Here is a 27,281-nt window from a genome sequence, read left to right on the forward strand (position 1 = left end):
GGGCCACTGGGAAGAAGAAATGTCATGTTGCCCAACATGACAAAGTTATGCAGCTGCATAACTTTGGACTCATGGTTGTATCTCTCTGAGCCCCAGCTTCCGTGCCCATAAAGTGAGTGTGTGTACAGGCTCCATTATTACCGATGTGCATACACACGTTCGAGGCACAGAAAAGGTCCCCAAGGAGCATAGTTTCCTCCCTGCCTCCTTTCCTTCACAAGTTCACAAAGTGGATAAAATCCAGCCCCACACCTCAGGCAGCCTTGAGGCTCCCAGCATGCTGTTTGCAGAACACACTTTGAGAACCACTGATGGAGCTCTCCCCAGTGCCAGCTGTTGGAGGGAGAGGCTCTCAAGTACAGGAGGCAGGGGAGCTGGCCCCAGAGGCTGAGCCAGCCCAGATATCTCCAGATCAGGTGAGTAGAGCAGGGGCCACACCTAGAGGTTCCCCTGCCACAGCCAGTGGCAGGGCCTGCGGCTTGTCCCCCTAAGCCATGGCAGCTGAGCACAGGGGCCCCAGCCCTGGTCCAGCTCTCCTTGGGCGTAGAGATATGATTTGTTTGACCAGAAAGAAGAATCCTCACACCAGCCTCCTCCACCAGTATTTCTCCATCTGTTCCCCCTCTGCCTAGGGCCCCTCTTCCCTTCCTTCCCCTCCAGACCAACCCACTCCCACCCGCTCACTTGGCCCTCCTTTTTCTCTCTCCACCTTTCTGCCCTCCCTCTCTGCCTCTCTCCCGGACTCCAGCTCCCTCTCCAACTGCTGCTTCCTTACTCCCCTAGTAAATGAGCATCCACACCCTTCCTGGGCTGTGAGCCCCCCGGGTCCCCAGAGGCCCCTTTCCCATATTCAGGAGCCCTGGGGGCCAGTCCAGCTGCTGGGACCCGGGCTCCTAGGAGTTCTCAGCAAGGCCAGAAGAGCTTTGCTTATTCAGCCAAAATGCTTCTTAATGTGAGGCCCCTGGGGCTGCCCCAGACCAGGGCAGATATTCCCTATTCTGCCCCATCCCACACCCCTCTCAGGGGAGGACACTCCCTCCAACCAGCAGAGGGGGGGAGGAGGGAGGGAGGATCTTTGTGGCACAGAGTTGCTGGAGGCCAGCCACAAGCAGATGGTCAGGGTGGAAGCCAGGGGAGTGAGGCTGGCTCACCACAGCCGGTGAGCAAACACAAAAAGTGAGGATTTAGCAGAATCTCCTCCGTGAGGAAGCTGACATCCAGCCGTGGAAGCAATGGAGGGGAAGTAGGGTAAGGAGATAAACAGAATGGGGGGGAGGGGAGAAGGCGAGAGGTGGGAGGCAGAAGAAACTAGGCCAGGGAGGGAGGAAGGAGTGTCCAGCCCCTGCTGACCACTGGAGGCAGATGCCCACCCTGTTCCCCAAAGTCCCATGAGCCACGGGGGCTGGGGATGCTGGAGCTCGGGCCGGGTGGGGGAGGGGCTGGCTGCAGAGTGGCCCCTTGTGCCCCCCCATGACCCGGGCTGAACGCACAGGGTGGGAGCAGGGAGCAGGCCTGAACTCTGAGGCCCCCTCTGCAGAGCTGGCTGGATGTCTGAGGACTCCAGAGCCAGAGACGTCTGCTGACCTACCCGTTGGACACAGCTGGCATGGGCTTGCCTGTCCTGGAGTTCAGGCTGAATGCTCCTATCCTGTAGAGAGAGAGGAAGAGAGAGCATGCCATGAGCTAAGCATCCCCGACCCAAGAGGCCACAGTCCTTGGCCTCGGAATTCTTGGAGACAGGTATCTATTCTGGATCAAACATCAAACCAGGACCAAAAGCCACAGGCCAGAGGAAGGAGAGAGAGATCTTCCTCCCAAACCTTGTTGTCAAGCGCTGGGTGACTGTACCTCAGGGGTTCTCAAAGTGTGGTCTTGGGACCCACACCTGTCGGCATCCTCTGGGAATGTGTTAGAAACATAAATTCTCAGGCCCCACCCCAGACTTACAGGATCAGACATGGGGTGGGGGTAGCAATCTGTGCTTTAACAAGCCCTCCAGATGATGCTGAAGGCTGCTACAGTTTGAGACCACTGCTCTACCTCTTGGAGCCTCACTGGCTGAACTGTGAAATGGGGAAGCTGCTGAGAGAATAATAGGAGATCAGAGAAGCTGATGGCAGTTTGGCCCAGAACAGATGCCCAGTGAAAGAGGGTGCTGCTGTGCAAGGGTCTAGCCAGGGAGACGACGGGACTGAGACACATGACATTTTCAGTGGGGGAAACAAGTCCCCCTCCTTCACCAGCCTGTCATCTCCAAGATCCTGCTTGCCCACCAAGGTTCGCCTCCCCAGCTGCCTCCCGTGGAGGTCTTCCTCAATCTCCCCCAGAACGTATGCCTGTCCACCAAAGATGGGCCAGGTGACAGAAGGGAGGAAACAGACACAAATGACAACTGGGCTTCTGACCCAGGCAGGTAGTTGCTGAGAGGGACAGACACACACTCACTCTGGGGACCCCAAATTATTATAAGCTTCAGAGCCCTAAAAAACAAACTTCAGAGGTTTCCAAACCTGGGTTTGTTTCCTACTTATTTATTTATTTTTAAATAGTTTATTTATTTATTCATGAGAGACGCAGAGTCAGGCAGAGACATAGGCAGAGGGAGAAGTAGGCTCCCTTTGAGGAGCCTGATGTGGGACTCAATCCCAGGACCCCAGGATCATGACCTGAGTCAAAGGCAGAAGCTCAATCACTGAGCCACTCAGGTGCCCCTGTTTCTTATTCTGAATAAATGATAGTAATATCATTCTCTGTGAAGCCAGAGGAGATCTTTTTAGGGACAGAGAGGCCTTTCTGGGGTTGCCATACAGTTAGTTGGGGTCAGAGACAAGGGCCTGGGAGAGAGATGCCCCTGCCCCACAATAACACATTCTGCACTTATTGATCACTGTGAGGGGGCAGCATCCAGCGCAAATTTGGCAGAAGCAAGCAGGGGGCTGATGCCCAGCCCAGCCTGACATTACCCCATTCCTGCCCACCCTGCCATGTGGCCAAGATGCTTGTCCCAGTCCGTAGGCTCCTCTTGTCTGGGTTCTGCCCCTAGGGCTTCCTGAGAAAGAGGGACAAGAGAGGGCATCCCTGCTACCCAGCCAGCCCTGGCCAGTCCCTGCAGCTGCCCGCAGGCTCCACCATAAGAACCCTGTGGATTCCTCATCCTAGAGCCTGCCCAGAGTAATAGCTTTCCCCAAAAAGCACTTGCAGCCCTATAATGCAGGTTGTTGGGTCCAGAGGGGGTGGGAGTTGAGGGTGAGATGAGGAGGACCTCACCATACCCACTTCTGGCCTACAACAAGGGGCAAACAACTGGAGGCATATGCTATGTGAGGAGAACCCCGAATTCAAATCCCAGCACTCCTACTGCCTAGCTGTGTGGCCTTGGGCAAGTCACTTTTCCCTCTCTGGGCTTCGATTTCTTCCCCTATACATTGGCAAGGGTGAGAGGTAAGAGTAGATGCATGGATAGTGTCTCAGGCCATCCCAGGAACATGGGGCTCAGATAACTAAACTTGGGTCCTTACAAGTTAACTGGGTTAAAGGCCCAGGGTCTCCTCACTCCTAATCATCCTGTATGACTGGCTGGCGGCTGTGGCCCTGCCCTGAGCTAAGGGTGGGCAGGAGGTTGGCCCATCCCTGCGGAAGTGACCCAGACAGGCCCCACTCCCCCCTACACTTACGTGAGGGGCTTCTCCAGGCGGCTCCCAGGGGACCCCACGATCTCTCCAAGGGTGCAGAAGGCCTGGCCCAGGAAATCCTGCAGAAAAAAGCCAGTGTCACCACCTGCTCTGCTCACAGCCACTCCACTTCCCCATCACCCCAACGCCTAGAAGTGAGTGGGCTCCGAAACAACCAGAAGCAGAATCAGACACACAGTCCATGTCACAGTGCGGTGCTGAGCCGGACTCTGACACTGAAGAGCACTGCAGAATCTGGCAGGACTCACGTGTTTGGATAAATCAGGGCTCTTCGAGTCAACGTCGTATCTGCATGGAATACACAGAGATGGTAAAGACAGCTGGATCAGGACCCCTACACCCCAAAATACAGGCTCTGACACAGTGGATATTTCTGGGAGTGATGGCTGGGAGGCACACGCGGGCACCTTGTAGGCTGCTGGACATATTCTATCTCTTGATCTGGGTAATGGTTATATGAGTGTAAACAGATACAAAAATGCATCTTAGGATGGACTCTTAAGATGTGTATACTTCACGATGTATATGCTATACCCCATCAAAGACAAAAAGTAAAATAAACTTGCTCTGCATCCCCGGCTGGTTCTCAGGCGGCTGAGCCACCTGGCCCTTCACTGCCTGTTCTCCTGTCTGCCCAGCTAAGGCTAGGTGCCCCTGGAGCTCAGTACCTTGCCTCTGACCTTCCCAGATTGTTTCACCTGGCCCAGGCCTGCCCAGCCTGACCTTGGGCCCCAGTCACTCAAGAACGAGGGAGGCATTCACACCTTCACCTCTTCCACCTGCAGCTGAGCACCTCCCTTTACCCGGGAGCTGCTCACCTGGAGCCACACTTACAGCCCTTTCTCCAGCAGCACCCCGCCCCCCACAACTGGCCACCCAGGCCCAGATGCCTCCTGCTGAGGGGCAGGCATTCTTGCATGGCCCCTGCTCTAGCACTTTCACTCTCCAAAATTTCCCCAAATGGTAACTTCTCTAAGGTGGGCTGCAAGTCCTCCATCCATCATCGGTCCCTCCAAAGTCATTTTCTTCCACTGCATTTTTCCCTCTGCTCCTGCAAGCCGCAAAGCCCTGTGTGGCCCACTCTGTCCACAACTCTCTGGGATACGGTCCCTTCTAACTACCCCACTCCTTGGAAAAACAACAAAGCAATGCTCCCCCACCTGCTCACCAGACTGAAATCCCATCATCATCTTTAACCTGAACAGAGGGGCACACTGTACCTTTGTGAGACACGCACATGCCCTGAGCCCCATCAGTCAGGCTATCTCTGCAGGAAGGGAGACTGGAGGGCACCCTCTCCCAGAATAAGCTCGGACAGAGGGAGAGGTCAGTGGGGACCTCTCCGTCACCTGGGCAGAAAAAGGCTCCCCAGAGGTACAGTTAGAGCTGCCCCCAAGATCAGTCCTCAGCTAGTCCCCTGAATCAGGAGGCCCGCTCAGCACCCTCCCACACTTCACTGAGACAAATGGTGGGGAGCCTCTGTTCTCTCTCCCCACCTCTTTTCCAACTCCTGATGAGGGTAGGCCTGGACTTCAGCTAATTTTCATTTTTATCCCAGGCCTGAGCTCCTGAGCTCCCTCTCATGTCACATGCCCCCCTCCTTCCCTGGTAAAAGGAACTACTACCACCCTCAGGTCCTACAGTCCTCCTCCCATTGGTGGATCCTCCTACAGCCCCATCCTCAGCACCAGCTTCCACTTACAGGTCAAAACGGAGGTTCTGCTTCTCCTCAAAGAAGTAATCCACGATGAACTTGCGCACAAAGTCAGGATTGAGTGTGTTGTCGATGACTTCAGTGCGTCCGAACTACAAGAGAAAATGGGGTGTGGACTTCAGGGCCAGGCTGGTGGGGCGAGGGAAGAGCACAGAGCTTGGAGCCCCTCTGTCTTGGCCCTGGTAACTAGTGTGCCTTCTGATCCCTCCTCCATCTAATGATGGAAACCATCCACGCTGTGGCTCCAAAACTTGGGCATCAGCTTTATTCTCCCTACATCTGTCTAGGCTCCAACCAAGTCATAAGGTTGTACTTGTTTGTTTTTAAATATTTTACTTTTTTATTTGAGAGAGAGAGAGAGAGAAAGAGCACAAGCAGGGGGAGGGACAGAGAGAGAGAGGGAGAAGCAGGCTCCCCACTGAGCAGGGAATCTGAGGATGCAGGGCTCCATCCCAGGACCCCAGGATCATGACCTGAGCTGAAGGCAGACACTGAACCCACTGAGCTACCCAGATACCCCCAGGTCGGAAGGCTTTGATACCTGGATACCTGAGCAGGACCTTCACTTTCCCATCTCAGCTACCTTTGCCTATGCTCTGTCCTCCACTTGGCCTTCCCTTTTCTGCCAGTGGCATGTCCTCCATTTATTCAAAATCCTTTGTTAATGCTGCCTCCTCCAAGAAGCCACTGAACTTATGGTGGTTGACCGCTGTCCTTCTCTGACCAATTCCACAGTTAGGCATGTACTTATCTGACATCACAATTGTAAATGAAAGGGCAGAAGAAGGGATTGTGGGATCTTTTAATAGGTCCACTTCCTGCCCTTATGCAATCCCTTCCCCTTGAAGGCAGGCTAGACTTCATGGCTACTACTAATGAATAGAATAGAGCACAAGCTACTCCTTGAAATATGTTATAAACTACTATGACTTCGGTCGTGGGAACCCTTTCTCACTCTCTTTTGCTTGCTCACTTCGAGGAAGCCAGCTGCCCTTTGGAGAGGACTGTGTGACTAGGGACTGAGGGCAGCCTTGGGCCAACAGCCAGTGAGGAAGCAGGCTGTCAGGCAACTGGCCTATAAGAATCTGAATCTTATCAACAACTACTGAGTGAAATCAGAAGGGGCCCGGCCACAGCAGAAGCTTGAGATGAGATGACTGAGGCCCTGGCCAGCACTTTGACTACAGCCTGGGAGACCCTGAGGTAGAGGACCCCACAAAGCTGCACTCAGATTCATGACCCTGTTATTTAAGTTGCTCAGCTCTGGGCTAATTTGTTACACAGCAACAGATAGCTAATACATTGACTTAACTCTCTTGGTATCCCCTGCAGCATATCCTCTAGAATTTTACGAACGTTAGGCATTCGATAGTTGAGTCCCATTAAACTCCCCAAATGACTTAAGGCAAGTCACTCCTATGTGTGGGCATCAGGATCACTTGGAGGGTTTGTTAAAAGATAGATTGTGTGAGGCGTCTGAGTGGCTCAGTGGTTGAGCATCTGCCTTCGGTTCAGGTCATGATCCCAGGGTCCTGGGATCAAGTCCCACATCAGGCTCCCCACAGAGAGCCTGTTTCTCCCTCTGCTGTGTCTCTGCCTCTCTCTGTGTGCCTCTCATGAATAAATAAATAAAATTAAAACAAAAATGACAGATTATAGGCCTCACTCCCAATTGTTCTGATTCAACAGATTTAGGGTAAAGTCTGAGAATCTGCATCTCTCAAAATGTGCTACTGGTGTAGGGACCTCCCTCAAACCAAGGTGCTCGATTGTGGTACACATGGCTCTGAGCTCCTCGGGATCTCTCCACGCTGTGGAGGAGGGCAGTGGGACATGGTTTCTGGCCATCAGTTCCATTAAAACAGCTCTCTCTTATCTGGTTTATTTTTCTTATATCTGTTCAACACACTGGACATTTTTGGTGAGATTTTATTTCAAAGAAGGGACAAGAGACTTTTATTAAAAGATAAAGTGTAAAAGCACTGCACTTATATGCTCCATGTAGAGAAGGCTTGATACTCTACAAAGTGAGCAAGATTTATCACAAAGTGATAAATATTTTAAACAAACTGAATATTTCTGAATACATAAACACCTTTTTTCAACTTGGGCAGTAATTGACAAAATAAAAAATTGATCCTGAGTACTAGTCTTCCTTAATGGGGCTCTGCAGCCCAGAAAAATGCCAGTACACAGGCCCCTCTCCTGTGTGGTGAGCAAGGCCCAGTTATCTGGGACTTAGCTCAGCACTCACTGGTATCCTGAATTAAGTTAGAAAGCTGCAGAGAGAACCTCCCACCCAAGCCAGTGTAAGGTCATCTGAGAGCACAGATTTGGCACCTTCTTGGGACGCCTGGGTGGCTCAGTGGTTGAGTGTCTGCCTTTTGTTCAGGGCATGATCCCAGGGTCCTGGGATCGAGTCCCACATCAGGCTCCTCAAAGGGAACCTGCTTCTCCCTCAGCCTATGTCTCTGCCTCTCTCTGTATCTCTCATGAATAAATGTTTAAAAATCTTAAAAAAAAAAAAAAAAAGATTTAGCACCTTCTTGCTCTCATTCCCTATCAATTCCACCAACTGAATCTGTCTCCTATTCCCCTAACCCTGCTTCCTCCACTGTGGCCTCAGTCAGAGCTCACCATTTTCTGACCTCAACCCCTGCAGCAGCCTCTTCGTGAGTCTGCTCAGTGGGAACATCGCTAATACTTGAAGACTCAGCTCCCCAGAAGTCCTGTTCTCGGACTCCTGGCCCCTCCCCTGTGCCCCCTTAATCCACCTGGCACCCCTGTGGTCCACTTACCAAGTCCCCTAATAATGATATACCAAAGCTCTTCCCACCCCTCTAGATAGAGCTTCTCAAACAGCAGAGGATCTGAGGTCTCCCCATCTTTGCAGCCCAGGACCCTCCACTATTTAATAGAGTCACGGGCTCATGGTCACAGATGATTTTATAGCACCAGGAACTGTGTGATGCATTTTGCACCATACTTATCTTTAGTCCTTTTATGGTAGGCTTCTCCATTTTACAGATGGGAAAATAAAGGCACGGAAAAGCTAAGTCATCTGTCTGGGGTTACACAACTAATAATTGCTGAGTGCAAGTCACAATCTAGGCATTCTGGGCCATGCTCTCTAAGCCACGTTGTGCTATATGTGAGGTCCCTAGTGAGGACAAAGGCTGGTCACTGCTCCCGGTGACAGGTCCACAGTAGTTACTCAGGAACTGTTGAATGAAGCAAGGTGGAATGAGGAAATGGATGAGCAAGTTTGAGTCCCAAGCTTATCAAAAGCTAATTGTGAGACTTGATTGGAGAAAGCTTTAGGTTCCTCATCAAAAGACAGGAAGATACTACTATGCATCCTACTTACTTCTTAGAGGTAGCATCCAACTCAATTACTGATTCGACAGTTTTTCAGCACTTATTATAGCTAAAATATAGGCTATATTATAGCACGTGCTGGGTGCTGAGCTACAAATATAAACAGAACATGAACCCTTGGGACCCCTGGCTGGCTCAGTGGCTGAGCGTCTGCCTTGGCTCAGGGCGTGATCCCGGAGTCCTGGGATCAAGTCCCACACCGGGCTTCCCACAGGAAGCCTGCTTCTCCCTCTGCCTGTGTCTCTGCCTCTCTCTGTGTCTTTCCTGAATAAATAAATAAAATCTTTATATAAAAAAACAAACAAACATGAATCCTTTACCTAAGGACTTCTCTGTCATTGGTGGGACAATTCATAAACAATAACTACCATACAGGTGACAACAGGACTAACAGAGCTATAGACAAACCTCCACAGCAAGGTCTCCCCTGGCTGCATGCCAGAAGCACTGGGAAGTGTGAAAGATACTGAGATCAACACAAAAGCAGATTACTGGGTGTCCTGTTTCAGGTACTGGTCCAGGTATCTGACTGCTCAGAGATCTGCACCTTTCTTTTTTTTTTTTTTTTAAGATTTTATTTATTTATTCATGAGAGACACACAGAGAGAGGCAGAGACACAGTTAGAGGGAAAAGCAGGCTCCATACGGGGAGCCCAACATGGGACTTGATCCCGATCCCTCCCAGGTCTCCAGGATCACGCCCTGGGCTGAAGGCAGCGCTAAACCACTGGGCCACCTGGGCTGCCCTGATCTGCATCTTTCATTATTGTTGAGCTACTTTACAACTTTGTGAATTTCAGGAAGCACAGAGTAATGCAAATGATTCTTAACTGTAGAAATGTAAATACATTTTGTTCAACACTGTGCAATTATTTGATTATTATCCCTGTCGATACTGACCAATTTTGCATCTATTTATAAATTAATTTCAGCATTCCTGATTGCCTGTATACAGCTGACCCTTGGTGAACAATGCCGGGGTTAGGGGAGCTGACCTCCACACACAGTCCAAAATCCATGTATAACTTTTGACTCCCCCAAAACTTAACTAATAAGCCTATTGTTGACCAGAAGCCCTACCAGTAACAAAAAGTCAACAAAGATTTTGTATGGTATATGTATTACATACTGTATTCTTACAATAAAGTAAGTTAGGAAAAAGAAAAAGTTATTAAGTCATAAAGAAAATACATTTGCAGTATTGTACTGTATTTATTGAAAAAATCTGCATATAAGTGGACCTGCACAGTTCAAACCTGTGTTGCTCAAGAGTCAACAGTATGTGTTGAGTCATCTGAACCAACTGTAACATCTTACTGGTTCCCTCATTTAATAAACGAGTTAAATAAATATTTACCATGCGTTCATTTTATATTTGCATGGGAATCATGATTTTACCTTAAAAAAATGTATCCTTTAACAGGAGCTTTTTAAAAATACCCATGCTCAAAGCCCCATCACAGACCAATGAAACCCCATCTCAATGGGTGGGGCCTGAAAAATTGTTTTCTCGGTTTCCTAAGTGATCCTTACATGCAGTTGGAGTTGAGAACTGCTGACAGAGGAAGAAAGAAAACTAACATTAACTGAGCCCCGCTGAATGCTCACTAGATCAGCTCATTATCTCATTCGATTCTCAAAAAACCCCTGAGAGTCACTACCTATTTTCCAAGTGAGGACACTGAGAATCAGAAAGGTTAAGTAACTTGCCCAAGGGCACACAGGTAGGCAGAGCTGGGACCTATATCCAGGTAGGTGTAATCCAAAGCCCATTATACTTTTACTTCATCTCACTTCATCAAGTACTATGAAAATGAAACAAAGACGACGTTTACTTCACAAGTATTTATAAAAGCCTTACTGTGTACAAGGCAATAGTGGAATACATTGAGTTAAACAAGACTAGGTTCCTATCACATCCCCTAAATCCAATAACAGTCTTAGAATGTATAATCCATCCTTGTTCCAGGAGAATTCCTGCATTTTCCTCTTCTGCTCTTTCTAATTCTTTTTTTTAAGATTTTATTTATTTATTCCTGAGAGTCACAGAGAGAGGCAGAGACACAGGCAGAGGGAGAAGCAGGCTCCATGCAGGGAGCCCTACGTGGGTCTCGATCCCGGGTCCCCAGGATCACGCCCCTGGGTGAAGGCGGCACTAAACAGCTGAGCCACCCGGGCTGCCCCTGCTTTTTCTAATTCTTAACACCTCTAGTCTTCAGACAAAAGGAAAATTTCTCCTAATGGCTTTCTTGCAGAATTATTCTGGGTAAACACCCAGGTACCTGTGAGAGAGTCCTCCTTTCGGAAAGGGCTCTATCTCCTCTTCAATGTACTGCTCCCCCAAAACTGGTTGAAAAAAAACCCTCTGGCTGAATTTTAGATAGACGCCAGTCCAGAAGGAGAACAGCATTTGTGCCACCTCCCTCCTCATCCGTCTCTCTTCTCTGACTCTCTTCTCTCGGTACAGACTTTAAGGAAAACACCCATTAGGGAAGATGACAGCGCTGCTTTTAAAATGGCACTTGAAGCTTCAATCGAGGGGAATTCCCTAGGGATTGATCTCTGCCAGAGGAGAAAATGGAGTTCCCCTGGAAACAGGACTTGGAGAGGGACTCCATGGGCCCCCAAGATTTCCTAGCGAGCAAAGGGGGCAAGCGTGCCAGGCTGGGCAGTGATGAATTTCCAGCACGCAGGGGTAATTAACACATGCCTGTCACGAGCAATGTGAAATCTACAACCGAGGGACTTACTAGAGATGTTTTCTAGCCTTCATTACTTGGGCTGATAACAAAGGTGAAAAAAAAATCTTGGATTTTGAAAATTCAAGAAGCCACCAGGTCTTTGTCAGGCCCAATTTATACTCCTATTAATGACCACAGGAAACAACCTTACTGATGTTTAAAAAAAAAAATCAATTTGGCTGCATTTCGTTCCACATAGAATTACAGTTTCCAAGCCTGAAGGGACTTGGACAGATGAGGTATTAGTGCGGAGCAGTGGGAAGTGCAGGAAAGCATACAGCCTGAATGCTGTATGGCAAATCCTGCTTGGAGGGAAGCAGGGGAGAGTGGGTTAACCCTTCGCCACCCATAATCGGAGCTGAACCAGCCCCGGACCCTCTTCCAGCTCCCCAAAAGTGCCTGTCCCTCCCTCCGGTCCATTCTGAACCCCTGTGTCCACACTCCAGGCTCTGAGCATGGCAGGGGGTGCCTCACGTTGCTCACGGTCTGGGGCTACAGGCCACCCGACACCAGTGGGCACAGGAATTCTCTGATTACCAAAGGTGAAGAGAAACCCCGAAATCTTTGTTTTACCAAGCAATCCTGATACAGACAGCCTTAGGGGACTGGTGCTTAGAGGGGCCAGCATAGACTAGCTAGGGCATGATGTGAAATTGGGGAAGGGGCTGAGTACTCAGAAAGGTGAGGGGGACCTCCCTGACCTCAAGGCCTGGCACAGCCTTGTAGGGGAGAGAGAAAGAAAAAGTACAAATGAGCCTGGAAATTAGGGTATTCACCCTCTCAAAAGCTCACGTCTCGTCCCTGGCAACAAAAACCAGTGGGAAAAGCTCCTGACATGCCACAAAAGATGCTCCTGAGGGCTCCTAAAACCTCCATGACTAAGCCCCAAGAATATCAATTAAGCGGCATTAATTACATATCATCAGTTCCAGTGAGACCCTCAAAGGGAAAGCAGACTTGAAACTTCTTTGAGGACAAAATTAAATGGCTCCCAGGGGTCTGCTACACAAAGAATGTTGAGATTTATGGGAGCGGCTGGGCAATGTCCTGCCAAACTGCCCTGAGACAAGGGCCGTTGCTGGGCTGGGATTGAGAACCCAGGTTAGGCAGGTAAGGTCTTCCCATTCTACATCCAGCTGTGAGGCCCGGAGAGGAGGGGTGTCCTCTGCCAAGACATGGGCCTTCTGACCTGCAGCGGGGTAATGGGCTGGCAATTAGGCCTGTACCCATTCGGAGGCTAATTCTCTGTGCCAGAGAGTCTCCTGCTGCTGCCCCCATCCCACCCAGCTCCTTCTCTGTGCTGCTGTACACTCCAGGGGACCCATTCTCCCTTTGAACACCATCACCCTGGTTCCCTTCCCTGTGGCCTCCAGTTGGGTTGGCCAATGGGAGGCATGAGCAGATGGAAGATGGGTGGAGAGAGAGGTTGGAGTATTTCTTCCCACGCTGGCCCAGCCTTGGCACCATGGCTCAGGCAGGGGCTGCCTCTCCCAGGACCATGCTCTGGCTCTCACTCACAGACGGTAGCACTGTCACCTCCCACCACCCATGAGAGCAGCTCCCTGCTGTTGCTGGGCCCTGGAGCTCCACTTTTGCCTGTGGATTTCCTCAACCTCACCCACACTTTTGAAAGAACTCCCTTGAAACTCTTCAGTTAAACCAAGTAAACTCTCTCTCCTGCTGGGGCCATGACTGATCTATTTTCTCTCTTGCAAACATGTTCATACACATACAGTTGCCAACTCAAGTGAACATAAAACCAAGAACAGTCCCCACCCCACTCCTTCCGCTGGAACACCGTGTCACGTTCCTAACACCAGTGACCCCTGCTCATGCAGCCAAGATACGCAATGTCCTGTGACTACCTTCTAGGATGCGGGGTCTCAGCACAGATGTCCCACCTAAGGGCCCCGTGGGAACTCCCAGGGACCAGGGGTCCCACCCCAGCCTCCTCCACTTTGTAGAGAGCGGCCATCCCGGCCCCATCCAAACAGCTGCCAGCATGAGGCCCAGTTAGTGGAGAACACCTACCAGATTAGAGTCAGAGCCCGAGGCTTTCAATCAGCTCTAAGTGGGTGTGTGGCACCCTGAAATCGAATGCAAATGTCTGTCTGTACATGTCTGCATTTTCTGGGTGGAGGAGCTATGGTTTTCGTCAGTTTCTCAGAGGGAAAGCATGCCTTCCAAAAAATTAAAGAACCACCGATTCTACCTTTGAAGACAGATCTTTATGGTTTTCCACATAAAGAAGTACAGAGAAGCAGTGAATAGTGAAGTGAATAGAACAGAGTCTGGGGTCAGGCTTCCTGGGTTCAAATCTAGCTTCGCTACTCCATTGGTTGTATGACCTAGGAGAAATCCCTTTTACTGCCCCCCCCACCCCATGTTTCGGTTTGCTCTTCTGTAAAATAGGATCGCCAATTTATTTATACACACTTTGTCGGGTTATGGGAGCCTTATATGATTTGATTTATGGAATGTGCTTAGAAGGCAGCCTGGGACATAAAAAAAAAAGCTCTGTAAATTAGTGATTCTACACTCTGGTCCTTCCCAAATCCTGAACCCTGGCCCAGTCCGTCCAGGAAGTGTGGCTCTCCTAGGTCTCTGACCTCAGCCTTATGTCTAAGATGCTCCCAGCCTGTAACTGCTAACACTTCCTGCTCACCTTCCATGCCCAAGAGGCCCCAGCTCCAAGTGGCTTCTCTCCAGATGTCCACACACAGGCAAGACGGAGGGGGAAATGCAGGACTGTCCCTTTGCTCTTACACAAGCAGCTACTCCTTTAAGATCTAGGCTCTGCACTCCTGGTGGGCATTCCACAAAGTTGGGTCCAATAATGCCTAAGGCCTTTGTTAGAGAGAGAAAAAAAGCTTGGGACACCTGGGTGGTTCAGTGGTTGAGCATCTGCCTTTGGCTCAGGATGTGATCCCAGGGTCCTGGGGGGTCGCACATTGGGCTCCATGGAGGGAGCCTGCTTCTCCCTCTGCCTGTGTCTCTGCCTCTCTCTCTCTCTCATGAATAAATAAATAAAATATTTTAAAAATAAACATTTAAAAAGGCAGTAGAATGTGTAAAGTTTGCTTAGAGACCCAGACCTGGAGAAGAAAATTCAATCTCCTGCCACTAGCAGGAAAGGTAAAGCAGAAGGACCCTTCGGGCAAGAAGGCTGCTTAGTGAGGGTGGGGAGGGGAGGACCCTCTCAACCCCGGCTCAGACACACAGATTACTCATGAGAAGGTGCAAAGCAGGGCAGCCTGGAAAGAGGCTTTCTCTGTTGCTTCTAGATTTCTTAAGTCTGGTTCCCTCCTTCCTCACAACCCATCTGCAACTCCCTGCAAATGCCCATGGCTGGAGGGTACTGGGGCCTAGAGCCAGGGTGGTGTAGAGAGGGGTAGCTAGGACCCCTACCAGCCAGAGTTCTGTTGCTATTATTTATTTAGTGGAGGCCACCTAGATTAGCCCCTCAGGGATGCATTTCCCCACTGCTAAAACAAAGCAAATCATTGTTTCTCCAGGGGAAGGACAGAAGGGAATGTGCATGAAGTGTGACCTGGAATGTTTGCTGCAGAGCCGAGAATAACCCTCACATAGCCCTAAAGGGGCACATTTTGTCTCATTTAATCTTCATAACAACTTTATGAAGCACTACGGTTACCCCCATTTTACAGATAAATGAACTAGGATAAGGCTCGGAGAGAGGCAGTGACTTGCCTGAGGTCATACAGCTGGGGGGGGGAGCGGGGGGGGGAGAAACAGGATTCGAACCCAGGCTATCTGGCCTGGTTCCAAATCAGTAAGGGTTGATGTAGTCACTAGCCAATAAGAGATTAATATTGTGAGTGAAGCTTGGACTATATCCTATCCAGTCCTTATTCCTGTTTTCCTACCTACACCGAACCTCTGAACTTCAATGCTTGCTCCCTCTTCCACCTTGCTGGCTCTTCCTGAGGGTCGGGGTAGCCCCAGGTCACATGGCACAGAAGAGTGTGCCTGACCTATTTCTCTGCTCACCCCCCACCAACATTTCCTTTTTATTTTTAAACATTTTATTTATTTATTTATTCATGAGAGACAGAGAGAGAGAGAGAGAGAGAGAGGCAGAGACACAGGCAGAGGTAGAAGCAAGCCCCATGCAGGGAGCCTGACATGGGACTCGATCCTGAGAACCTGGGATCATGACCTGAGCCAAAGGCAGACACTCAACCACTGAGCCACCCAGGTGCCCCCCATCAACACTTCCAATCCCTACAGACCTCCCCCCCCCACACACACACATACGCATACCCTCCTGGCCCCTCCTGTGATTTCCATAAACATTTGTTGATTAACAACTTGACCTAGAACCTAAAGATTCTGGAGCTGGAAGGAACAAAATCCTCTCAACCAATGAGAAAAGAGAGTCAGAGAAGAAGGGTTCATGCTGTGACACCGGTCACACAGCTCATTAGGAAAAGGGCTGTGATGGGAACCCAGGCCAGGTCAGCCCTAGCCCTGAGCAGCACCCTTGTTCTCCTAAAAGCCTGTCACCCCCTCTGTCAGGTTTCTCTCAGGTCTTCCTTCCATCAAATTCTCTTTTTCCTTCTGCTTAGTAAAGTGACTCCCATCTTCAAAACACTTCGACATCCATGATCTCATTTAATGCCCTCAATGACCCCTGGAGACGTTATTATTGTTCTCCCATCTTATGGGATGAGAGAATGGACCTCCCGGAGGCACCCAGCAGTGGGGAGGGAGGACCAGGGCTCCCAGGAGTGACGGAGCCACCGCGTCCAATGGTGTTCACCACAGTCCCCTGCCTCAATAATGAGTGGGTGGCTCTGCAAGCCTGAACAATGTTCACGGCCCCAGATTTAAGTAGCTCTGGCCTTTTTACAAATTACAGCTGGATGAAGCTCCAGAGACCTCCCTCCAGCTGCAAACCCCCAGTGGCTGTGCTGCCTGGGACAGAAGGAGGCCGGAGCTGACAGACTGCTCTCCACGTCGAAGCTGCCCCCCTTCCCCAGCCCAAGCTCCCCTATAATTTTCATATATAATTGAAGGCTCCTTAATTGGTGATTCTAAAAGCCCTGCTGCAGAGCCCAGCCCTGGCCCCTCATGAATCATGTTCACCGGGATTAAAATTAGAGGAGGCCAGAAAGCTATCTGACTCAAATAGAAATTGGAAAAGGCCGTGTGCTTGGTGCTGGGAACAGGGGCCCAGCAGGTGCCCAAGGCTGGAAAATGGCCCGAGGTCTGGGCACCAGGGCCTAGGTTTCGAGGGGGAGCACAGAGGACCTGGTTCCGTACCAGAGCCACACTGTCTTGGTCTGGGAAGTTCTCTGCGCTTCCCTCACTGGAGGGGTCCAGGATTCTGCTGCCACCCTCTCCTCCTCAGAGAGTGAGGAAAGCCAGGCCCAGAGAGAGGAAGGGGCTAAGCCCAGCAGGGTGAACCATGACTTCTGTGGCCTGGTACCTTCCAGACCATTTCCTGTTGTGTTAAGGCCTCTAGGTGAGGAAGGACAGAGGTGAGTGAGGAGACTGGAGGCTCCGACGGCCTTCCCCCCTGCTCAGGCCTGGATGGAGAATTTTCCCTCCCTGGCCCCAGACAGCAGCAGCAAGGGCCAAGCTTATAATGAAAGACTTCCTGACAAAAGGCTTGGTTCCCAATTAGCCATTGTTCCAGATAATCTGTTAAAAAGTCCCAGCTCCTGGGGAAATGGCCATTTTACCAATAAGCCTCGCTGCCAAGTCCCTGGCCAAACACTCTGCACCAGACATGCCCTGATCTTGCCAGGAGGCTGAGCCTTGGGTCTGGCGCAGCCTGCGCGGGGAGGGCCCTGAGCAAGTCCTGCCCTACAGGCACCTGTTCTCCAGAGCACCCCAAAATGCCCATAGCTTCTGCCAAGTGGCATCAGGGTGTCTGAAGTGACACCACACACGGTGGTTTCCTCCAGGTGAAGCTCTGGTTTCTCACTTTGGGGCTTCTTCCAAGGAGTCACTATTGAGCATTTTATTTTCTCTTGCCAGGGCTTTCCCTAAATTAGCGCCTTCACCCCTCGCAGCAGGCCTGGGAGCCACGGCGCTTGTCCAAGAGCTCCAGCTGGGAAGGTGGTGGCCCAGGTTAGGACCCAGTCACCTTGACTCTGGAGCCCATGCTTTCCACAGCTCAGCCACAACCGTGAAGTGCACCTGGACTCTAACACTGAAGAGTAAAGAGATGTACATATGAGCCGCCAAACGACCTAGACCAGAACCTTGGCTTTTCGCAGAAAAGCAAACTCCTCTCTTCAGATATCTCAGGCTCCTGCCAAATGTATGACACAGGACTAACAAAACGTCTCTGGCTGAGTGGGGGAAGGGGAGGCAGAAGCCACACACAAGTTCACAGTTGGCCCTTGACACCACATCAAACCCTGGAGCTAGCAGCCTGGCCAGATGGGAGGACTCAGGAGACCATATCATGCCCCAGCTTCACACTCTCTAGCTGAGGCACTGGGGGAAGCAGGGACCTCTCTGTGCCTCTGCTTCCTCATCTGGGGTGTGCTGAGGGCCAACAGGGGTCATGAGGTGGGGCTAACACTAACAGAGGAGCCACACCTGCAACAGGAATGCCATGCAGCCTCCTCCTGAGGGAGCAGTGGGGCAGGGGACAGAGCCTCTTCACAGCTTCATCTGACACGACTGCATAATAATATCGACAAGTGTAGAGCACAGCCAGGCACTGTGCTGAGCAACTCTGTCATAAAGTCCCCACCACAGCCCAGTGAGCAGACATCAGGATCCCATCCACTGAGGGAAAAAACTAAAGCTCAGAGAGTTGAAGGGAAGGGAAAGAGTCAGAATTTCAGGGGACACTCTGACAGTACCTCATTGCGCCAAGCAGGTTCTAAAGCCCTAACCCAGGGACACCTGGGTGGCTCAGTGGTTGAGCGTCTGCCTTCAGCTCAGGGCCTGATCCTGCAGACCTGGGATTGAGTCCCACATCGGGCTTTCTGCATGGAGCCTGCTTCTCCTTCTGCCTGTGTCTCTGCCTCTCTCTCTCTCTCTCTCTCTGTGTGTCTCTCATGGATAAATAAACAAAATCTTAAAAAAAAAGATAAAGCCCTAACCCTATGACTGTGAGCAGGCGCCCATGACCTACCTGATCCCCAAAGGCAGGCCTCGGTCCCAGACTGCCTGCTCCTGCTGATGGCAAGTGAGGGCCCTGAAAATTCGGCTGCATGACAAGAGCAAAGGCCACCAGAGGCTGTCCACGGGCCCTGAGACTCAAGTGAGACCTGTCCTTGAAGAGGTGGACTCTTCTCTGCAAAAAACAGTCTAAAAAGCCAACCCCATGCTTGCCTTGGTGTCTGTCTCCTAGAGAGGCTTGTCTCCTGCTTTGAGGTTTAGCAATAATAATGATCCACAGGCTCCTGGGTGACTCAGTTGGTTAAGCATCTGCCTCTGGCTCAGGTCCTGATCCCAGGGCCCTGGGATTGAGCCCTGTGTCAGGCTCTCTCCTCAGTGGGGGAGCCTGCTTCTCCCTCTCCCTTTGCCCGCCATGCCCCTGCTTGTGCTCTCTTGCTTGCACTCTTTCTCTCTCTGTCAAATAAATAAAAATATAAATATAAATAATATAAATAAATAAAATCTTTAAAATTGTTTTGTAAGTGAGTTTCATCCACCCTAGGGGTGGACGTTACATTTGAAAAACCCTAACTAGGAGACGCTACCTCAGATACATTATATTGCAGGCACTGGAGAACCCTTTTAACAGAGGGAGGTTGACAATGATTTTCACAGCCAACAGGAAGGTGTGGAGAGACATGCGTATGGCTGGCAGGGCCACACAAGCGCTCAAACACTTGCTCGAGCAGGGAGTGAGAACCTGCAGAGACCTCATGCCTTGGGAGGGGGCCTGGGTTTCTGATACCCCTGGGCTCTCCTGCCAGCGGAGGCTGCACTATTCTCATGTGTGCTGGAACATCATCTGTTGCGGCCTACTTCCAGGGAGCTTTAGGCAAGACCCTGGGACCTCACTGAACTGGTAAGGACAAGCAGGTAACTAGGGACAACTGCTAATATGAGATTAGAGTCTAACCTAACCATTAGACTATGTGAAATGGCTACTTTTTTCAAATTTGCAAACTGCAAATCCATATGGTTCAGCTTAGTGTGCTGATGCGTGTGGCAGAAATTGGCCCAAGTCCTGCTTTCCTAGTCACATAGGCTCTGGTGTCGAGGTTCAGTGGAAGCAGAGCTGTGCCCACACCCACTTCTGTAGGAGACTGCTGGCATCTGCCCCAAAGGCCTGACAGCTCTGGACAGCCATCCAGGGTTAGGTGGCTTCCTAACAGAATTGAATGCCAATCCTTTGTCAACTAACAGTGAGGCCTTGGACAAACCACTTCATCTTTCCTCACAGGTGGCTGCAACATAAGGGATGAGCCCCAGAACACCTGCAGGGGCTCACTCAGGGCCAGTTCCTCTCTCAGAGCCAATTTTAGGGCAGTCCAAGTGGGAGAGACTCGAAGACCAGGCTAAGAAGTTGATGGTTTCTCTCAGAGGCTCAGGAAACAGGTGATTCCTGAGGTGTGATTTTGAGAGCCACTGGAACCAGGAAAAGGCCCTCTTCTGGTCAGGAGGAGCTAAAGGGAAGAAAAAAAACACTGGCTGCTGGGGGTGAGCATGGGGGTGAACTTCAAGGTCAGAGCCAGGGAGGATGATTAGGGTTTGGAAGGGGGCAGGAGCCAGATAGGCCACCACTCAGAGAAGCAGGGTTTCGGGGGCAGGCTGAGGAGATACCCCAGGACAAACAGCAGGGTGGAACAGAGTCACCAGAGGGGCAGGGAGTAGGGGTCCCATGCTGTGCCAGTGTGCTACACTGCAATGCTGTTTGGGCACAGCATGATGATAAAGGCACCTCTGGGTCCAGTATTTTCCTGGAAGAGCCCCTCCTGATGAAGGACCCTTCCACACAAGGCTGAGATGTTTCCCTTTAAGCCTTTCTCCTGGAAGCCCTCATTCCTTAGAGCCAATTGGACCCTGGAGTCCTAAGCAGAGAACGGAACTCAGGTTTGGTTTGGTCCAAGTATGGCTGCTCCCACTGTGACAGAGCACCCGGGTACTCAAGCTGGGCAAGAGCACATCGCAGTGGTATTTCCAGGCATTTCCACCAGTGTTATCTTAGCTGGTCCTCCTAAGAAGGACTCCTAGCCCCATTTTATTGATGAGTAAACTAAGACTCAGAGAAGACTTTGCCCACGTCCCGTTGTCAGTAAATCTCAGAGCTGGTCGGGAATGCAGGGCTAGATGTCAAGTTCAGGGCTTCATGAGACAAGGCAAAGGATGGTTATTCATGAAGCACTTGGAGAACAGATCAAGAAGCATGGATGGATTAGAACCAGATTATGTAGCTCCTTGGTGGCTGAATGGCATACCTCAAAGACCAACTAGAGAAATTAGGTCAACCTGGGAAAAGATCTCCAGTGCGAGACCATAACACTCCATCCTGTTCAACCTATCTTTTTTTAAAAAAAGATTTTATTTATTTATTTGCCAGAGAGAAAGAGAGCACAAGCAGGGGGAGTAGCATTAGGGAGAGGGAGAAGCAGGCTCCCCACTGAGCAGGGAGCCAGATTCGGGCCTCAATCCCAGGACCCTGGGACCACGACCTGCTTGGAAGGCAGATGCTTAACCTACTGAGCCACCCAAGGTGCTCCAAACCCCTTATCATTCTTGTAGACAGTGACTGTTGCTAATGCAGGACCAGGAGGCAGAACTCAGATGCCAAATGCACGATCATAATTCAACATGATCTTCACAGCCAAACAGGCTCAATCTACCAAATGACAAATCTACTAAATAACAAAGATAAATGTAAAATCTCCCACTGAAGGCCAAAAATTCAATTGCAAAGTCTGAGCTGCGGGAATCCTGTTTGGATAGCAGTTCGTGCGAGAAAGACCCAGAAGCCCCACATTCAAGATGAAATAAGTCAGAGACGCCTGCCAGGAAGGCCAGGGGAATACTAGAGAGTACAACCGATAATACGACCCTCAGAAACACACAGAATCAGAGACCCGATGCAGGAGCAGGATCGTCTGGTTCAAGCCCCTGTGCAGAGGGGGCCAACCTATGGTGCTCAGGACTAGGCAAATAAGTGGGCGGTGCAGGACACTCACTCTGGGGGGGGGGCGAACACTTCTGTGTGGACTGGTGTTCCAGCGGGGAGTGACCGGATTGGTAAAGGGACAAGAGACCGTGATATAGAGGAAGCACTGATAGAAATGGTCATGTTCTCAATCTGCCCAAAAGTGGGGGCACCTGGGTGGCTCAGTCAGTTCAGGTCCTGATCCCAGGGTCCTGGGGTGGACCCTGGTGTCAGGTTCCCTGCTCAGGAGGGAACCTATTTCTCCTTCTCCCTCTGCCCCCACTCCCTGCTCATGCTCTCTCTCACCCACTGGCTCTCTGTCAAATAAATAAAATCCTAAAAAAAAAAAAAAAAAAAAAAAAAAAATCTGCCCCAAAGTGGAGTAACAGGAGTGTGAGCTGTCCTCAGATATTGTGGAAAAGAGTATTTGGAAGAGAAAATCAACTTGCCCTGTGTGTCTAAGGAGGGTCGAATTTGGGATGAGTGGAATTTTGCCCTTTATATATAACTATCATAGTTCTTATGACATCATGTTCCAGATGTGGCTTTCACATTTGACTTCTCTGTACTTCGATTTCCTCCTCTGTGAAACGGGGCCAATAATAATAATAATAATAATAATAATAATAATAATAATAATAATATCTTCTGCATGGAGTGGTTGTGAGGATTAAATTAGTTACTACATGTAAATACTTAGAACCGTGCTCGGCACGTCACTTTTACAGAAGTGTCAGCTATTAGTGTTCCTTTTTAATTTTTAAGATTTTATTTATTTATTTATTTGAAAGAGAGAACATGGGGATGAGGGGACAGAAGGAGAGGAAGAAGCAGACTTCCTGCTGAGGAAGGGCCAACAAACAAGGGTTTGACCAGGGCCTCCATGCCAGGACCCTGCGATCATGACCTGAGCCGAAGCCAGACACCCCTGCTTTTAGCATTCTTACTGCTGTTGTCATTATCGTTACCTTCTTGAGGCCAGAGGGAGTTCCTCTGGTTGTAAACAGTGTCTGGTCCCCTTTTGCGGGAGGACCCTGGCACACAGTAGGTATCCACACGTTCTTGTTGACATTTAGAGATGAACTGGCACTCCCAGCTGGTGTTAAATGTTCTAGGAACTGAGGCTGCTCAAAAATAGCACCCTGGCAGGGCTGTGTGGGTGTGGTCGCAGGGGCCAATGCCCTGCAGGAGGTGTGGGTCCAGCACTCGGACGCCCTACAATTCCGTAACACGCATCTCCTCCTTTCCAAGGGGCCCTGGGCCAGGACATCTGCCTGGCAAGCGAGGAACAGGGATTACCCGCCCACACACTTTGCAAATGGGGACTGGAGAGGTACTCCTGGTGAGAATATTTCTGGGACCCTGCCTACCGGGCCATCCTGCCTTCCCTGGGACATGCAGAAAGGCAGGCAACCCTTGATGCAAATAGTGCTCAATTTGCTAGGCTAAAATTACATCTTGAGTCAATTTTCATAAAATGCATTGACAGATTTAGGTGCTGGAAGACAGAGCTTTCTCAGAAGGCATTTAAAATGACCCAAACAGTTAAAATCAGCTGAAACCCGGCAGCCAGGGGCTGAGAGAACAGCTCCCGTCCCTCCACAGCCTTGTGCAAACCCAGGACCTGGCCCTTGCCTGGAGAAACTGCTGTGCCTGCACTTCACGCCTCCTAGTAACAGGATGATCCCCTCCCGGCCAAGGTTCTGCTAACAGATGTTTGGCAATGAACTAACAGGTGGGAACTGATTCCTGTTTACGAGCAAAAGCCTTCTTCCATCCCAGAGGCAGTTCCAGAGGAAGATCTGGATTTTTCTTTAAATGTCCTCTGTGGGTCATAGAGAAATCAGGCAAAAAAATAAGGCCTCAAAGGAATAGGGAAGGTGTCTTCCCATCTCCAGAAACAGCTCGAAGCCTGTGTCCTAGGGGTACCCATGCGGCTGAGCTCTACCACCGTCACCCCTGAAAGCTGCATGTGGTGTTGACTATCCACAGGGCAGGCTCTTCGATCTCTAGGGACACGACCCCAGACGTCCTCAGCCATGAGCTCCCTTAGTGGTCTCTTGCTGTATTTTGCCCTGCCTCGCTCATCGCCTATTGTCCACCCTGGACTGTCTCCCTTTGCTCCTCTGGATCCATTCTCCAGTCCACCCTGCCCAGTGCGGGGGAGGCAACCCCATGTAGACTGCATCAACTGTCCTCCACCCCAGGGCTTCCAGTGGGGTTACACCAGGGGGGGCCACCGACAGGAGAGTAGAGGGTGGAAAGAGAGTGACATCGCCTGGGGCCCCTGCTCCTCTTGGGAAGTCCTGCTGGGGTTCTGGGAACCTCCTGCCTCCCTGGCCTCCTCAGGCCTGGAGTAGTAATGACTTCCTACTCCTGCCAGCCAGGTGATTCATACCCCTCATTGGTTTAACTAAACCACGAGCTCCTTTATAAATAGCCCTTTATTATTATAACTTCGCCCAGCTACCCCAGACCTGGACTGACCTGCTCATTTTGGCCTCCCCCATGCCTTCGCTTCTGTCGCCACCTGTGTGGCTGGGCCCTTGTGCCATGGCCCCCAGCTTCACTGAGACCCAGCTCCTCCAAATGGATGCCCTCACTGCACGGGGATCTAGGGCCCTGCTTCTACCACCTGAGCCCTATTCTGGCCTCTCTCTATAGAATGGGAGGTGGGGCCCAACAATCCCTGCAGTTCCTTGTGACCCACATTCTCCACGGCTCCACTTCATGCACCCCGTAGCCAGCTGCCTTGCATCTCGTCATGTTTGATTTTTAAAAGTCCAATGAGCTATCAAAGTGCTTTGGCTAAACGTGGCATGCTGGCCGGAACTTTCTCTCCTCTGAATTCCCATTTTATTCTCACTGATACTCTTCTGCTCCCCGTTTCCTGTTAGGATTATTCACACATGTGAATCTCCCCTTCCAGGCGGCAAACTCTAATCCAGCTCATGCTTTTGGTCAAACTGTTCTTTTGGCTGTCTCCCTCTTTCCCCACTGCACCTGGGATGTTGCATGGGACACCACAATGTTTATTCTTGCCAATATTGACCGATGGGGGAGTGACCGGGAGGCTCTGAACATTCTAAATGATGCTATGCAATGGTATTTACCGAGCAATGACTACACACCAGCAACCTTACACTCATCACTTGTTTTCCCTTCGCTACGGGCCTACCAGGGAGGTCTTAGCCTCATATTACATATGCAGAAACTGAGGCACAGAGAGGGTAAGGAACTTGCTCCAGATCCCACCTCCAGAAGGGCTGGAGCCAGCAGTGAAGCACAAGTGTAACTGACACCAACTCCTCCCGCCTTTTGCTTGCTCCACCCTGAGGGTGCGGGTGGTAATGATGCCACGGGGCAAGTCGGGGGGGGGGGGGGGGGGGGGGGGGGGGGCTGACCCAAATGGAGACAAATCTCAATTACTGAAGGTCATTGATGGCGAGAGCAGCAGTGTCTTCTGAAGAGGCCCTTCCAGACTTGCCTGAATGAATCACCACAACATTAGCACATTGGTGCTGTCTATGAAGCTTGGCCAAAAGGCCTCAAAAGTAATTAGTTCACTTAAGTAGGCTAAACATTTCCCCAGCAATCTGATTCCCACTTTAATTGGCTTAGAGTCTTGGAGAGAGCGAAAAAGTAAACTTTAGCCCAGCCCCTATGGAAATATTTCACATACATTTTATGGATGAAATTCACCCCCTTCAGCCACTTCCTCCTGCCACATCTAGGGACAAGAGGTGGGGAGCAGGGCAGGTGATGCTCAGACCATCTGCCAACAAAGAACAGGAGGTTTGTTAATAAAGTCTGAGTTACCGAAGCTTTCTCATTCTTGTGTCATGGGGGGGAGGACTCCCCAGGCTCTTGGCAGAGCTAGGAAGCCAGACTAAAGAGTTGGGACTTGATCCAAAGCAGAGAGGAGTCACGGAAGGTTTCCTAGTGAGGGAATCACCTAGCTGACTGCTCAGGTTGGTCAGAAACAAGGGAAGGCTGCTCTAGAGGAGACATGGCGCCAACTGCTATATCCATGTCTTAGGCCACCAGACAAGGAGATCCCTTTTGTTGGATCTAGGCTCCCTTTGTCTCCTGCTCCCTGAGGAGCAGACAGGGGCTCCCTGAGGCCGGGGTTGTGTCTCCCCTCAGACTGGGGCTCCCTGAGGCCAGGGCATATCTCTCCCTCCGACTGCTTTCTAGAGGGCAGGAACTTTCCTCTTCACTATGGTTCGTCCTCCGACAACAGGGACAAAAATCTTTATTATCCTCCCCAGGGGCTTAGATGCTGCACTTCAAAACATATCAGGTGGGATGTCTCCAGAGTTAGACAAAGAGACAGATAGTGAGGGGCCGATGATGTTTCGGGGGGGAGGGGACACCTACCTCCCGCCACTGCTTGTTCTCCATCCCTTGAGTATACATGACACATACTGTGGAGAGAAGAGAAAGACAGGGTTAAGACCCAGGCCAAGAGGAAAGTGGGGGCCCCAGATGGGGAGGGCTCTGGATGGGGAGGCCCCTCAGGAGACTTTGGCCTGGTAGCACTGTCGGGTCTAGAGTGAGCAGGGTCTGCTTGGAGAAGGGGGCCTAGAACATAAGCATGTCTGGGAAAGGCTCCTTGTGGAGGGGGTCAGGGGCTGTTCGCATCTAGGCCAGAACATGATAGAGGGCATGTGGAGCACTGAGTTGCAGAGATGTGGCAGGAGAGAGCATCTGACACCTGATTCAGTCATCCTTTTAGAGCCCAAGGCAGTCTCATGAGGCCTATTACTAGCATCAGTAGCACTCCACTGATAAGCCAACTGAGGTCAAGAGGCCAATGACCTGCCTAAGGTGATAGAGTTGAATGGCATTGCTCAGGGCTAGATCCCTGGACTTGAAAATCAGTGCTCATCCCCCCAGGACTACAGCCAGTTGGGGCTGGCTCTGAAATGTACTGGTTTCCCTGGGATTGGGAACTTCCAGCCCCAGACACCCTGACCCTGCCAACCCCCTTGGTTGGGTTGAGTCCTTCACAAGTTCCTGGGGGCTGGGGAGGGTCAGACACGCCAGCCCTCCTTCTCCAGACAGTATCAGTAAAACAGTCACAGCCTGAATGCACCCGGAAGGGGGCCTGGCACATAGTTGGCGCTCAGGAAGGGCTCAAGTGTGTCACTGCAGTGGGTCATAACGTCATTGCTGTTGTTCTTATTAGTGTCAGAGCAGGACTTACGTGGATCGGACTTGGAAAACATGTCTTTGTCCAAAAGGTTCCTGAAAGAGGGGGAGAGAGGAAGAGTCAGCACAGCCAGAGGAGAGGATGGTCTCAAGGGAGTCAGGCCTGAGGTGAGACCGGGAGACTGCCTCAAGCCTGGCCGCAGGCAAAACATGAAGAGGAGGCTCCTGGGGGAGACATCTATTAAATGCTCATTAAAGCCAGCCCAGGGAGGGCCCTGGAGGCCCCTGGGCTCCACTTCCTGAGGAGTGTGACTACCCACCTCCCACCCCTACCAGTGCCAAACATGCCCTGGGTACCCAACAGCCCGAAGGAGCTCACTCTCGAGTCAAATCTCCATCGGCCCAATGGCTTAGCCTGTTCTAGAAATTCTCCTCTTATCACATCTCTACCTCTCAAGAAAAAATAACAATAATAATAAAGTAAAATCAAG

At 50.8% G+C, this 27,281-nt stretch overlaps 1 protein-coding gene across 3 annotated transcripts in view; it reads right to left on the reverse strand.

Annotated features, from left to right (window-relative positions):
- The window catches only part of CPNE5 (copine 5), an 89,330-nt gene that overhangs the window by 47,287 nt on the left and 14,762 nt on the right, over positions 1-27,281 (reverse strand). For all 3 annotated transcript variants that reach the window (XM_055329546.1, XM_055329545.1, XM_055329544.1), the window contains exons 2-7: positions 26,846-26,886; positions 26,017-26,063; positions 5,395-5,498; positions 3,941-3,980; positions 3,675-3,751; positions 1,589-1,648 (exon numbers count right to left, since the gene is read on the reverse strand). In XM_055329546.1, coding sequence (XP_055185521.1) covers positions 1,589-1,648; positions 3,675-3,751; positions 3,941-3,980; positions 5,395-5,498; positions 26,017-26,063; positions 26,846-26,886 — 369 coding nt within the window. The remainder of the gene's footprint in view (positions 1-1,588; positions 1,649-3,674; positions 3,752-3,940; positions 3,981-5,394; positions 5,499-26,016; positions 26,064-26,845; positions 26,887-27,281) is intronic.

Source organism: Nyctereutes procyonoides, unplaced genomic scaffold, assembly GCF_905146905.1.
Source record: "Nyctereutes procyonoides isolate TBG_1078 unplaced genomic scaffold, NYPRO_anot_genome, whole genome shotgun sequence".
NCBI classification, from domain to species: domain Eukaryota; kingdom Metazoa; phylum Chordata; class Mammalia; order Carnivora; family Canidae; genus Nyctereutes; species Nyctereutes procyonoides.